Genomic DNA, 15,250 nt, shown 5'->3' with positions numbered 1-15,250 from the left:
GATTGGTTGGCCATCCTGATACGCAGGCGGATTGTGAATTCCAGTCATACGATCTGTCATCATCCTTCGTACAATGCGAAAAGGGAAGTTGAAAGAACTGGGAGAGCGAGACCGCAGAGCCTTATGAAATCTAACGTTACAGCAGCTGGTTGGATACTCGACACACTGTGAACGTACGTTGAAGTACTGCAAATACTGTCCTGGAGATACCTTTAACATTAACTACGCTCCTGTTTTTGATAGGTAAGTAGCTAATATTAGCTTTAGCTGACTAGCTGTAGGCTATCCGGAGGGCTCCTCCCGATGCGGCCGCAGCTGAACAACGTTAGCCTGCCCAGTACCTATTATTTGGCTAGCTAACATTAGCTAGCCGACACTGGAAGGGCCGTACAACTTAGCCTAGTTAACGTTGTTCTGCTGATAAATCTGGAGGTACTGTCACGTTCAGATCACCGACACGTTAGCATTAATCCACTTTTACTATCACAAACAGCTGCAGTCCTCTCCCAAACGCTGCTTGATAAGCTACTTCACTAATTCACCGTCATGGAGCTAACGTTAGCTAGGTGTCACTAGCTGTACACACCCAAACCTCCATCATCTGAGTTTGAACATTTTCAGACCTTATGTAAGTGTCATATTTAGTGCGTGTAAGCTTGATTGGTATGCTGCTACCCGCACTGACACCAGCGTTACACAAGCGAAATCATGCTTCATAACAAACGCAGATTAGGTTTTGGACTAGGCATTTTGAACTTAGGAGCTAGCTATGTTGCTAACGCTAGCAGTTGCTACCAACTAAAACGATCCACTCGGCAACAACACAACAGGTTATTTGTGCTGATCTCTGTGTCGTAACGCGATTTCGACGCTCGAAGTTGACAGCAATTATTTTTGGAGCGATGTTCTGTGTTTAGTTTGATGGTGGAAATGGTTAATGTCTAAGTTACAGAGCTAATCTGTTGTTGTGGCTGTTGTTTGTTTGACTACAAAATCATGAAAGACCAAACAACAAAACCACCAAATTAACTCAAATACTTTTCCCCACACATGTGTCCAGACTGGTGCCATAATCCTCTTTCTAACTGTCTGCCTCACGTAGTTGAAGTCACACACACACACACACACACACACACACACACACACACGTTGTTTGTGTGTGAGTGTTGGGGTTTTCACTGCCAGAACAGTAGCTGAACTTGCCATTTGTAATTGTTGTTGAACTGGTACAGGGTAAGTACGTTAGAGGCACAAGTTTAAATATATGTATGACATCAGTTTCCGAAACTTTGAACATGCTGTCAAGCAAAGTTTTCTCTCTCTCTCTCTTTAAATCTGTTTTTGCTGCTTGTTACTATCGCGGACATCCAACTAATGTTTGTAGCTGAATGAGAATCCGGTAATTTGAAACTATGTGTAATGTGTCAATTTGTACCAAACTAGAGTAAGTTTCCATTCATGTTCACGGCATTAGCCGTGACATTTTACCTTTGGATTTGGACTTCTTATTTTAAAAGAAATATAGTTAAAACAACATTATAAAATTTAAAAGATTAAATATCAATTGCCCTGATACGCAGCTCTATATGCAGATCTATACATTTAAAAAAAGTAGTTTCCAGGAGCTTTTTATGAAGAGTTCTTAAAAGCTTTATTTTTAGATTTAGGAATAGTGGTGTGGGTCATTAACCAAAGGCTAAACTGAATAATTTAAAACACTGATCAATTGCAGGGTTTTTCCTGGTTCACAATCTGCCTTTTAGGGTTGACAGTTGGTCTGTATATTGATAAAATGAGCGTGTTACCTTACTTAACCAGGGGGATCCATTTCCCTTTTTCTTTTTTTGTTTCTTTTATTTTACTTTGGGGAGAGGACAAAATCTCTGGAGGCTACCAAAATGTATTAAATACAGGAAAAACCCTGAACTGGCTCTTGGTTGTTGCAGGGACTAAATGTTTTGCAAAGGCAAAATTACTACATAAATTCTTATTATCTTTAATTTTTGTATCAGTACATAAAGATCTTCTTTTATAGTGACACCTTGCTTTATTTTCTTTCTCCTGCTCAGGTGTTTTTCTACAGTTTTTCACATCCCGGGGACGAGACCAGACAGTGTGACATGGCAAGTAGAGGCGGAGCCACGCGACCCAATGGGCCAAACGCAGGCAACAAGATTTGCCAGTTCAAACTGGTGCTTTTAGGAGAGTCCGCGGTGGGAAAGTCCAGTCTTGTACTTCGTTTCGTTAAGGGTCAGTTTCATGAATTCCAAGAGAGCACAATTGGAGGTACGTAGTCCTTACGTCATCATAAGTCAGTGTTGGCGTGTTTGTTTTTGCTCTGTGAACAGGCCATCTCTGAGACTTCCAGTAAACCACATAATGGAATATATACTAAATGTTACGCTAGACAACATAACGGCTACATGCAGTTAGCTGTACTAAGAGTCATAGTCCCAGAGCACAAAGTTCATTTAAAAAGTAAGGCAATAGAATCAACACGGTGTGTTGGAGTGAAACCGAGAAAATATCACCAGGGGAAACTGGAACTCCTCAAAAGAGCATGTAGCCAATATGAGATTCAGTTGGGAAAAGGGGGAATGTGAGGAATTGTCAATATAAAAATGCCTTATAAGAACAGGCAGCTATGCAAATAATTTGGTCCATTAGGCTACTAGGTTTTGGTTATCTTGATAATGTCACCCTCAGTGCTAGGTGACACCTTTACTGTACTCACTACTGAAAATAATCAAATCAGATTCCTGCCATTCCACCACTACTAGTCTGCGTCGTAGGCTGTGTACTAAGATAAAAAAAAGTCCTTTACAGTCAGTGGTCTGCTGGCATTAGTTGACTGGGTAAAAACAACATTTAAGTATTATTCACAGTTCTCATTTCAGTTAAAACGGAGCAGAGGTTTCTAACTAAAGTTTAACACGTCGTTTAAAAAGTGCCTTTGAGCAAATCACACCCATTTTGATTTTGGATGTTTAATGTCATCCCCAAAGTCACCTGACTGAAACACTTTTGTGTAGCTCAGTATTTAAAGACCCACTTGTCACTGGTCCCTCTGCTTTGTGCCCCTGCAGCTGCCTTCCTGACTCAGACGGTATGTTTGGACGACACAACAGTCAAGTTTGAGATCTGGGACACGGCCGGTCAGGAGCGCTACCACAGTCTGGCTCCCATGTATTACAGAGGTGCACAGGCAGCCATCGTGGTCTATGATATTACAAATGAGGTAGGTCAGATTCCAGGCTTATCTGTCTGTGTGGCTGTTGGCGCACCTGTTTTCATTTACCTTTGCTAGCTCAAACAACTTTGTTGTCGAAGATGAGGAAGTAGTGGGGCTTTCCACCTTAATATTTCTAAGCAGTGGTTAAGCTAAAAACAGAACCTTATTTTGGTATCTTGACACATTAAGAAATGACTCATCACTCAACAGACAATGTTTTGCAGACAGTGCTTAGACCTTAGATGTCTCCCGGGGGCATTGTCAGGGACGGGTTACATGTCAGGATATTTTCATGACAAAGAGAACATATTATTCTCTGTTTAATATGTAGACCGTGTGCAGGTTAATGATTTGTCCTGTTTCCACTGTTTGTCTGCTTCAACAGCCCAGAGGGAACCTATTATGCTAATTTCCAGCTTCATGCACCTATTCTTAACTCAGAGTAGCTTTGTGTGATTCATACTTCCAGATCCTCCTTGTTTACCTTCTGCTGGACATTAGTGGGTGTAACCTCTCAGCTCTTCTCTAGTCTCAGCTGAGACAAGCTCTTTTAACTTGCTTCCTCCACCCTTTAACAATAAGAACTTAATTTGTCTAGCACCTGTAAATGCAGAGTTTACAAGGTGCTGTGACAGCCAAGCAAAAGCAGAATACCAAATTTAACAGAAAGTTGGACATAAGGTGGAAGATGTTAACCTTAAAAATGGAAGAATTCTAACAAAAAATATGAAAGAAAATTAAAAAATGAATCTCAAACAATTTTCGGTCCTTGTAAACAAAATGTTCTAACAGCAGGTGGGTGGAGTTTGTGGTCAGTCAGAGCTGTGGGCCTGATGTGACCATAAGGCTGATTAATACTGACAACATACAGGGCCAAGAGTAGAACAGAGTGGCTGAAAGAGAGGAGCCTGAAGTCTGAGATTTGGGCTCACAGGGATTACTTTCACAAACACCGATGTCCATTTCTGTGTGTACTATGGAGATCCAGCGTAACAATATCCAATGAGAGAAAAAAGGAAAAGCACGATACATTGCATTTTAAACAAACTGATAAATAAATGAAGCAGCTGCCAGTAAGAGAGCAGCTAATCTAGTTTTATTGTACATATCATATTACCTGAAAGTTGCATTGGAATTGCTTCCTGGCCTCTGGATGCATGGTTAACATGTGGATGTAGAGAGATTATTTTTCCTTTCATCTACTGTATGTATCTGGATAGGTGGGGGTCATTCTTGTGTAAAAGCTAATACAAGTCAAATAGAATATAGAACAGAGCAGAGTTTAAAGTCAGCATTATTCTATCCTATAGGTTTTACTTTAGTGACAAAGTCAGTAGAAATGTCGTTCCCCTTATCTTTTAATAAAAGCAAAGCACAGAAAGCTATAAAGCGCTTTGACATTTCTTTATTATTGTTAAAGGTGGTGATCTTTTAAAGCACAGATGTTGAACTCCAGGCCTCGAGGGCCGGTGTCCTGCAAGTTTTAGATGTGTCCTTGATCCAACTCAGCTGATTTAAATGGCTAAATGACCTCCTCAACATGTCTTGCAGTTCTCCAGAGGGCTGGTAATGAACTAATCATTTGATTCAGGTGTGTTGACCCAGGGTGATATCTAAAACCTGCAGGACACCGGCCCTCGAGGCCTGTAGTTCGACACCCCTGTTTTAAAGAGATCGGGCTGAATGCAGCATTTGTTTTTTGTGCTGTATAAGTCGTAGTACAGCCTCTGCACACTGTGATTTTTACTGTAGTATCTCATCAAAAGCATCAGTATAATGATTGTGTCCCCTGGAACTTCCTTTAAAAGACAGACAAATCGGACATCATGGGAAAGTCTCCCTGTTATCGTCCATCACACAGGCCTTATTGCTATTTTCACTAACTGAGCCCCTCCACTTACCCCTCCCCGATCTGTTTTCCAGGAGTCATTTGTACGGGCAAAGAATTGGGTTAAAGAGCTTCAGAGACAAGCCAGTCCAAATATCGTAATAGCCCTGGCTGGGAACAAGGCTGATCTCGCAAACAAGAGAGCACTGGACTTCCAGGTTTGTCTTCGTAATTAACTTCAAGATGTGAGCAGAGCTGCAAAGTCATCGTCAAATAAAGTAGACTTTGTAGCAGGATTTGTTGAAGCTAACAGTAAATAATTCTTGGAAAAATTGTTATTAATAATCTGCAGAGAGAAAAACATCCTCTGCTTGGAACGTGCCTACTTGGCTTTCTCTGCTGCTTCCTTGCTTTGTCAGTTCAAACTATGAAAAACTAATGATTTTGGTGTAACCTTCACAGGATGCACAGTCATACGCAGATGACAACAGCTTGCTTTTCATGGAAACATCAGCAAAGACCTCTATGAACGTGAATGAGATTTTCATGGCCATTGGTAAGTGTCTCCGCCGCAATACTTCAAATATGAGGTGAAATATTGCTCGTGACCTTCAGAGCCAGTCACTAGCTGTAGTATTTAAGCACACTGAAACGTCTCTGAAGTATCCTTACTAACAGGAAATGTTGGTGGCTGTGCACCTGTCGTGTTGTGTAAATATAATATTGTAGGATTCATCTTAGGCTGTGCATTTGTATGATAAAGTGCACAAGAGGCTCTTACTGCCTTCATCCAAGTGTGCATTTGAGTGCAGGCTGTGTAATAATAGGCTACGTAATGCACTACTGGGCAGTCGGTTGTCTTCAATCCATAAACCTGGCAAATATTAAATAAGTGTGTGCAGTATTTATATGCAGGTGATCATCTGTCATTACTGAGCTGGATCAATGAAAAAAAGCCGCTGCAGAGTGTTAGCAAGAACCGGCGGGTTTTAAAGTGAACTGTGTGGTTCGTTAGCAGCTGCTAAATGACTCTTGTATTCACAGATAAATGGTGGACACTTGTAACGCAGGATGTTTGCAACTAGGTCCATAGCAGTCAGTCCATCAGGTTCTGAAATTATATGTTGCATAGTGCTCACTCAGTCGTCCATCTTTATCCCCGATTGTTGAAACTTTGTCGGCAACCTCGAGTAATGTTCCATTGGAACAGACATTGTAATCTGAATCTAGTTTTGGTCTCAGAGTGGTGACGCTTGGCTAAGCTTTCATGTTGCTGAAGGAAGTTATCCTGTTTGAGGGATGTAGTCTGAACTGTGATGCAGCTTCTGAAATCTTAACTATATTTAGTTCAGTTTTGTATTTATTTAGTCTACTCAGTGGAATGTCTTGCAGAATATGGTGTGCCAGCTGGCACTGTAAAATGCAGTTTGAGGTGTAATCACTGAAGCAGTACACAGTTTGTCCACCAGAGAGCGCTGCCAAGTTATTTTTAAATTGCGAAAGGTCTTGATTAGTTGCTGTCAGTTCTATGGAAGTGTTTTTTGCTTTTTCATGCAGATGTTTTAACTGATGATGGACACATTGCCATAACTGTGTAAGCATCCACAAACTAACACTGAATCCTTTATTCACGTTTGATTGTTTTGATTTTTTTCTTTTCTTTTTTTTCCCCTTTTCTTTCTTTTTTTCTTTTTTGGCCATAAACTGAACACCTTTGAGGTTTGGACTGATGACACTGACCTGTGAGAAATTCTAAACATTTAATAGGCAAAATAATTTATTATCAGGAAGTATTTGAGAAGACCATAAGCAGATCAGTCTTTATAAAAGAAAGGGGGGAAAAAAATGAAAATCATTTGGCTGTGAGAGCGTCGGTGCCACTGAGGTGTAGGACCACACCCATCTTCCGACTAAACCTTCATTTTGATCCTAGCCACACTCCTCTAAAGTGTCATGACTAGATCATGGCAAGTTATGACGTCGTGTTGACAAAATCTGTCCCTGGACAAATGAACACCCACCAAAGTACTTACAGACCTATTGTAGTAAGAACTAGCACAAAGGTGGTTTTCACATGTGGCCATGATGAGACTATGACTCATCGAGTAAAAACAATACCAGTCATGTCTGCATGGCTGGTAAGAGCTGTTAGCTGCATTCCTGCCCTGACGTTAGCATTGTTGCAACAGTTGGGGTGTAACTGTTCACACAGACACATAGGCTGTGCCAGAAATCAGTGCTAGATACTTTTCAGGGGTTTTCAAAAATACATTTTAGGGCTTATATTATTTGCTTAGTAAGTTGATTAATATCTCAAAGCGACTTCGCATAATGTTTCTTCACCCTGACACGCTGCTTTGGGAAGTGAATTTGGACTCTTGTGGAGGGGCAAAAACAGAGAAGGAGGTCGTGCTGAAAAGCAAAGTGACAGCATTATTGCAAAACGGACTTGAACATAAGAGTCATTTTATCTCGAATATATCTCTAAAAGCTCAAATTTGCTACTGGAAAAAATTATTAGGTATTATATAAAATATATCAAAAATAATGGGTTTATTTGAAGTTACTCTTCAAATAATTTTTGATGTAATCACCTGTCAGGTTGTGGTCTTTGCTTTTCTAAAATTTCTCTAGGTGCATTACTGATTCACTGTCTTTCTCACTGCAGCAAAGAAACTACCCAAGAATGAGCCTCAAGCGACCGGAGCCAGCACCGGACGGAATCGGGGAGTGGACCTGACAGAGACTGCTCAGCCCACCAGCCGCCCCTGCTGCGCTAACTAACCCAGCTCTTCCTGCTCATGCTCCCCACACAAATGCCCTCTCCTCCTTCTGGCTCCTCCCCTCCTTCTCACCTGAACAACATCTGGACATCGGGCTTCTTGGCTTTCTGACGTCAGACCTGACTTCAACCTCACTCCCCTGGAATAGCTAAAAGACTCTGTATAGCTGCATTTCTAATACTTTATTTTTTTTTTTTTTTTTTGATGTTCTCCTTTTTTTTTTTTTTGTTTTTTTTTTTAAACTTTTTTTAAGAAGTGTATATCAGTATAATGGATGCATGTATCACTACAACGCCTAAAGGAAAAAAAAAAAAAGACAAAAAAAGAAAAACACATTTTTATCTCTTATTCACTTGGAAGACTAACCCCGGTTAAGAAAGATGAGTGAGCGAAAAATCCGTGAGCGTGTGATCATGTTTTGCATGAGTTTCTGATGAGAAGGTGTTGCCTCATTTGCCACTTGGCAGGGTCGGCTGCTTGTTGCCCATTTGTGTGTGCGTGTGCGTGTGTTAATCTTTTTTTTGTTCGGGTTTTTTTGCTCACTATTTGGGGAAAAAAAAAAAATTGTCCCCATCTTGAGATGCCTGGATTCTCAGACTCTTTGTTGTGAGCCACTTGGGTGTCTCAGTGGTGCCAGGAAATGATTATCGTGCAAACCAACAACCCTTCCCTCCCTCTTCACATCTGTTACACAAGAAGATGCATCCCTCCAAGACTTCATTTAGGGGAGACTGTGGAAAATAAATATGGGTACTGTTTGGTGTTTGAATAAATTCTAGCATGAAGAAGAAGAAGAAGGAAAAAAAAAAGAAAAAGAAACGGTCTTTATACACATGTGACTCCTCAGTATGTGCAGCCATGTATAGAGCAACGCTTGTCAGATTTCTGTACATCGTACCCAACAACAAGCCTTCGTGGTGCCGAAAATGTGGAGTTTGAACAAAGAGGACTTGAAAATTTGACCTAAAGAAGGCTCTTATGTTGTCATCACAGTGTCATAGTAAAAAATTGGAGTGACGTAGAGAGAGAAATCAACAGGAAACTGTAAGAGTGCCGAACATCCTGTTTTGTGTTTTGCAAAGACTTGAACGTATGACTAGTGATATGTTTAAACTTTCAGCTTAGCTAATCTGCTCTGTTTCCATTCAGGCCAGTAGTCAACCTGCATCAGTTTGGGTAATGTAGATGAAAGGAGGGGCGTGGTTTTAAAATTTCAGACCGCATACAAACAGAAAATTGGACTATCACCCCATGTCACGAGTCTGTGGGGGGGGGGGGGGGGGGTAAACGAAAAACTCTAATGTTGTTATAGGGTGCAATGTCGCAATGTTGTCTTCTTCCTTTAGTACAGCTTGCAGAGCTCGCGAGCTCACCAGGAAATTTATCTAGAGATTCCGAACAATTGTACAGTTCATTATAGGTCTGCATTTTTTTCTTTTTACTTTTATTTCCATTCTAGACCTTGTCACAAACTGGTCAAATGTTAAGCAGTGGTGGTCTTTTTAGGTATATGTAGTGTTATTAACAAAATCCCTCTCTGGTGTCTTGTTACTTTTCTCAGAAATGGTTCATGGTCGTGTTTGAAAGGAACTTTTATTGCATTGCACAGTGTTGATCATGTTTTAATTATTGATGACTGCCCTTCGATTTTATATGATGGACTGTATTGGACTTGCTAACCTTATGGCTATAAGGAAGTAGCATAATTAACCTAACTGGTGGTCTCTCTTACAGCTCAATGAATTTTAATGATGTAAAAACAGCATTACTAGTGATGGGCTGATCAGTTTTGAGTGTCTGAATACAACTTAATAAATCCAATAAAGAGGTCTGTTGTACAGCTTTTTGCTCTGAACATGTTGTGATATGAGGAGCAGTCTGACACTGCATGTCAGGCCCATATCCTCCTCAGTATATGATGCAAAATGTCCATTTTGGCCACATCTCAAATGGAGTCATAAGGAATCTCAACAAAAATGACTGGATCTATATAAAATACTTAATAACTCATAACGTTCTGTGTAATCCTAATAAACAGGCAAATCAGACCAATCACAATAACCTCTTTGGCCTAGCTTAGCTTGATGTCAAACAGAACTGACACTGGATTGGAGGGATTCAGAGATTTGGAGTCTTACTGGGTTTGCTTGAGTTGCTCCTTGGATTTGTGTACATGTACCTGACTTGCTGGTTTTTGCATACAAGCCAAAGCAAGATGCTATCACTTTGGCTTATGCTCATCTCCTGCAGTCCAAAGACATGCATGCCATGTAATTGGTGGTGTGAAATTGCCTGTAGGGATGTGAGAGTGTTTATTGTCGTCATTTTTCTCTCTGTGATGGACTGGAAACTTCACCCCCTCACCAAAGGTCCTATTACACCCCTCCCATTGTAGAAGAGTTTGTTAAGGTTTGAAATCATTATGCGTATAATTACCAGGTAATTGTTTTCTAGCATGCCAAAAGAACTAAACACAAACTGTCAAGATTAAAATGATGGGTAGAATATCAAATTTGCAGGTAATTTTGTGAAATTAAGATACTGAATGCTGGATGTTATGGAGACACAAATGTGTGATGTGTCAGAAGACCTGACCAGTGTTCTGCATTATCTAAACCATTTAAAGTCCACACCTCTGTGGCAAAAGCATTTGACTCCTTGTTTGCATATGCCGTCAGCTTTGTTTGGTTTTTGTAGTACAACATGCATATGTGTACAAATACATCTATATAAACATTACTGATACTGATGTTCATATTTTGTGTTGATTTTATACATTTTTCTTATAGAGACCGTATATACTAAAAAGTACTTACAGCTGTTCCCTCATTCACAAGGCCAGCACAGCAAGCAGTGACATATTTGAGGTGGCAGAGTCCTGATGGCCTTCCCGACACACCTTCCAAGGAATTTGCATCTCATCCCAGGATCAAGTCAGTGAGCTTCTGCTTGTTAGGTAAATGTGTAAACCACTACACTATGAAGTCACTTATATACTGTACATATTACTCATATAATTATTCTAAATATGCAGTTATTATTATTATTTAGATTGGATATAAATAATTACTATACAAGTTAAAAATGCCTGTGAATTTGGCAGTGCATTTTCCTTCTTTGCAGTGACCAGTGACCCACAAACCACTTCTAATGCTTCATTTTTAAAAATGGAGCAGCTTAAAGAAGTATACCAACAATCAACAATCTCCATCACAAAGAAAAGTTAAAAAAAATAAATAAGGCTGAGATATTCTGGTTTATGTATTCTGTAGTATAGGTCAGCATCAAAATCTCTGTCATACAAATTATTTCATTGAACTTAATTAAGTTCAATTACAATTTCAATCTAGTGGCAGAATGACTTGCAGCTTCTTCACGCTGCAAGTCAAAGTGTTAAAGTGATACATTGTGATGCGTCATTGCTGTGTGAATGGCTGCATGTTTAAAAGGCTTAAAAGTGACTGGTTATGTGTATGTGGCTTTTACTGTTTGGTTAATATTACTAGAAAAAGTGCTCATGTTCTCATCAGTCCATTCATTAGTTACACCTTGCTAACGCCATGCTGGTTCTTCCTTTGCCTTAATTCTTTATGGCATAGATCCAGCAAGATTCAGCACATACATGAATCTCCTGTTCCACCGCATCCTAAAGGTACTCTATTGGACTGAGATCTGCTGACTGTGGAAGCCATTTGAGTACAGTGAACTCAATGTCATGTTCAAAGACCAAGGTTTAGATGATATGAGCCACCACTTTGTCATAAAGGCATAGACATGGTCAGCAACAATACACATGTAGGTGTAGCATTTAAAATGATGCTTTTTTGGTACTGAGGGGTTCAAAGTGTGCCAAGAAAATATCCCCAACACGAGCATCCCCAATATTTACACCAAATTTTGATCCTACCATCCAAATGTGCATACCTTAGGTTATTTGCTATCAGCTTGAAGAAGTCCATGTCTGACCTCTGACATCAACAAGATATTTTCACCCAGAGAACTAATGCAGACTGAATATTTTCTCTTTTTTAGGCCATTTTCTCTAAACCCTAGAGATGGTGTGCATGGGAAAATCCCAGTAGATCAACATCTTCTGAAATCCTCAGATAAGCCGTCTGGCACCAGAAACCATGCCACTCTCAAAGTCCCTTAAATCACATTTCTACCCCATTCTGATGCTTAGGTTAAACTTCAGCAAGTCTACACGCCTAAAGGCATTGAATTACTGCCATGTGATTGGCTGATTTGATATCTGCGTCACTAAGCTGTTGAACAGGTGCACCTAGTAAAGTGGCTGGTGAGTTCAAGTGTAGTCTACTGAAGTCAAGAGCTTTGTTTTGTACACGCATATCAAATTTCACACCTCCAATTTGTCACACTTGAGCTTTGAGTTTTGGTCTACACCCATCCAGCCGCACCACCATCCAACCAAATTTTCTCACTTGAGCTCACTTCTTGTCACTTCCAGGCCCGTGCTTCAGTATATTCCCATCTTCTGCCTCTTCTCTCAGCATCTTGCTTGATGACATCCTGACACTTCAACAATCTCTATCCTCAAAGTCCACATAGATGAGTCATCTGAACTCTCAGCCTGATCACGTTTGGATAGGACTCAAATTACAGTTCTTAAAACCTTATTAACAGCTTGTTCATTGAGTTCTGCCCACACACTGCAGAGGCGAGAAGCAGCAGATAGAGAGAAGGGTGGTAAGGCTGTATAATACAGGGATAAATATCCAATTAAATTGGAGGCTAAAGTGGCAAAAAACCTCTTGGAGAACTTGATGATGCTCCTCAACTTGACAGCGCTGTGATAAAAGGTTGATTGAACAAAATTACAAATCATTCCCTACTGGTACAAAGTCAGTCATTTTAAGATTTCAGCTTTCACTCCAGCATTATGGAGAAAGAGTTTACTTTTGCTTCTCACAGTATTTCTATAAAGTCTTGTCAGTCCACTGAACTGTCAGAAGTTCTCAGAAGCACTGTTTCTCCAATTGTAGTAAAATTTGAAACAATGTATATTTTAAGATATTCCTGCAGGAGGTAGAACAAAGCACAGCCACATTTTTGCATATTCTCAAAGGTGTCCGAAGGAATTTTAAACAAATTGTCATATAAAAATATTTTGCTGTACAATCAGTTGCATCAACAGATATTACAAAAAAAGAAAAGAAAAAAAGAATAATAGATAAATACATATAAAGTACAAAATATTGCCAAGCTGTTATGATGTGCTCCGTCTGAACTCATGTTAAAAATGTGGATAAACCAAATGATTCACACCGCATTATGTCATTTCTAGTATACTAATTATACACTAGTTATGTATTTTACATCATGTAGTAAATTATTTACTCAACTAATGTATAAGCTAAGTAATAGTTGGTTCATCTTTCGATTGGCTTTCAGAAGACGGGCAAGAAAGTAACTTGTCCATAGTGTTGGCAGCAGAATTGAGTCCAACAGCGCGGAAAAGTAGAACTTAAAGAATAGACTAGAATCCCAAATACAAAAAAGACATGCAGGCAGACAAGTGAATATAGATCATCACTGAATATGTTTTATAACTTTCCAGATTGAGCACAGTCGGGCCTTTCAGCAAACACTGATTGGTGTTTCTGAGACAATTCCTGTGAAAAACAGTCCAAAAGTATAAAAATACTTCATCACAGATTCTCATATTTGAAGCTTCTGCCTTTTGTACCTGTATGTTTGTGCTGCTGCATTCCCTCATGGATTTTTTTTTATTACATTCTGGAGTTATCAGCTCAGGCGTATTGTCTATATCTATCAATATATCCACTTATGCAGTAAAATATTTTTATTCAAGAATACATTTCATAGTTATTATAAGTTGAAAAATGTATCCGTTAAAAAAAAATTATGTGCTTTGTTCCGCTTCTGTTGGGGTATCTCTTCATTTCTAGAAGCACTGCACTAAACCTTATTTACTTCACTGAAATGCTTCAACTCAAGTATTGATTTAGAAAAATAAAACAAAAATGATTTTTTAATATTGCATCCTCATCAGCCAAAGGAAAGTCTTCCGAAATAAAAAAAAGGTCTATAAATCTATGACATCTGAAGGAACTCCGTCTGCTGATGAAGTCTGATTGTTTATTCGATCAACGCCTGTATGACTGCTAGTGAAGGGACTGAGACTGCAGTTTCCAATGGCACAAATTCACTTGAACAAAACTGTCGATATGGATAAATGCAACTTAAGAAATTACTTTTTTTTTACAACACATATATAAAGCTTCCTATATTTTAAAGCTTAATCTTCTAATAATCTTTGAGTATTATGCTCATCATTAGAAATTCATGACGTTTTCTGTTTCTTGTCGATATGCCCCTTTCATGTTAAAAAACACCATTACTGACAAAGATAAGTGGCATTCTGCTCTTGTCGCAGTGAAGCCTCGAGCTTTGCCAGAAAATCCTCAAACAAACGTTGGGCCAGGATGTGAGTCACCATGTCACATTCTGCTTCGCTGGAAAAGCTGTCGATACACTTCATCCAGAAAGTTAAATCCGAGCCCTTTGATGAAAAGTTCAAACACAAAATGAATATTGACCACAGTTTGTGATTGCAATCTTTCCGCTGGGAGATTCTCACTCCTGACCTTCCACTGTCAATCAAGCCCACCAGATGATTCTGGAAAATTTATTTATGTCCAGGGAAATAACTTGAATCATCCTATGGAAGGAAGTTTCTCCCTCTCTGACTGAATTAACATGGACTTGTTACTGGTTCTCTGAGCTCTCCCTTTGAACAGGCCTTTTTAAGTGGGCCAGAATCTCTCTGGTGGTTTTCTTAGGAGAGGAAGTTTTGCAAAACTGGTCACTTCGCTTGGAATGGTATTCATAGCAGAGGGCCTTCCTTCAGTGGGTTACATCTTCAGTGAACCAAAGGGTTGTTTGGTTTCAGTTTTCAGTCTAAGAAAGCAGCAATTTTCACTCAAAAGCTGAGCACCAACCTCCTGGGCTGAAAAATGAAGCCAACAGAGAAAAATGCAGTACCTCAAATGGCCATGTGAGGCTCACTCTAAACAATACGATTAAAGACTTACAAAAAGAGTTTTGGCTACTTGAAGTGAAGCAAACGTTCTTTCTTTTTTAGTTACCCCTAACAGGCAGCAGGATGAACTACAAAAAGAATTCCAGTTGTACTGAAGTCTATACTCACTCTCAGTGCTTACTTTCATGATGAGTACATCGTGTCAGTCGTTAGTTTCAAGCATGGCGTTCCCCTAAAGAACAGCAGGGTTTGCTTTAGGGGACGGCTACTTTGTGATTGACAGTGATCATCGGATGTCTTCTGAGTTAGAGCCATGTCTCGCTCCTCACATCAGGTTTGTAAACCCAAAGATGGTGACAGCCAAAATGTGGAACTCATAGATT

At 39.6% G+C, this 15,250-nt stretch overlaps 1 protein-coding gene across 2 annotated transcripts; it reads left to right on the top strand.

Annotated features, from left to right (window-relative positions):
• The first annotated feature begins 35 nt into the window (after nt 1–35).
• On the top strand, nt 36–9,681 carry rab5ab (RAB5A, member RAS oncogene family, b). 2 transcript variants are annotated; one of them, XM_005472864.4, is made up of 6 exons: nt 36–173; nt 2,070–2,286; nt 3,087–3,238; nt 5,156–5,278; nt 5,523–5,616; nt 7,729–9,681. In XM_005472864.4, exons 2-6 carry the CDS (start codon nt 2,121–2,123, stop codon nt 7,842–7,844), a joined length of 651 nt encoding a protein of 216 aa, XP_005472921.1. In that variant the 5' UTR covers nt 36–173; nt 2,070–2,120; the 3' UTR covers nt 7,845–9,681. The 2 variants fall into 2 exon arrangements, with proteins under 2 accessions (XP_005472921.1, XP_003443197.1); XM_003443149.5 differs by having other exon boundaries at nt 64–243.
• The last annotated feature ends 5,569 nt before the right edge of the window (nt 9,682–15,250 follow it).

This window comes from Oreochromis niloticus, linkage group LG11 (genome assembly GCF_001858045.2).
Source record: "Oreochromis niloticus isolate F11D_XX linkage group LG11, O_niloticus_UMD_NMBU, whole genome shotgun sequence".
In the NCBI taxonomy this organism is placed as follows: domain Eukaryota; kingdom Metazoa; phylum Chordata; class Actinopteri; order Cichliformes; family Cichlidae; genus Oreochromis; species Oreochromis niloticus.
Note: the sequence above shows the minus strand (reverse complement) of the source record. Positions and strands in the feature narration are given on the sequence as shown.

What these genes read in the sequence shown, in the direction of transcription:
- rab5ab (XM_005472864.4), top strand. Translation starts at nt 2,121, where the DNA reads ATGGCAAGTAGAGGCGGAGCCACGCGACCCAATGGGCCAAACGCAGGC. An exon ending in AGAGAGCACTGGACTTCCAG is followed by an intron (nt 5,279 to 5,522) that starts GTTTGTCTTCGT and finishes TAACCTTCACAG; the next exon opens with GATGCACAGTCATACGCAGA. An exon ending in TGAGATTTTCATGGCCATTG is followed by an intron (nt 5,617 to 7,728) that starts GTAAGTGTCTCC and finishes TTCTCACTGCAG; the next exon opens with CAAAGAAACTACCCAAGAAT.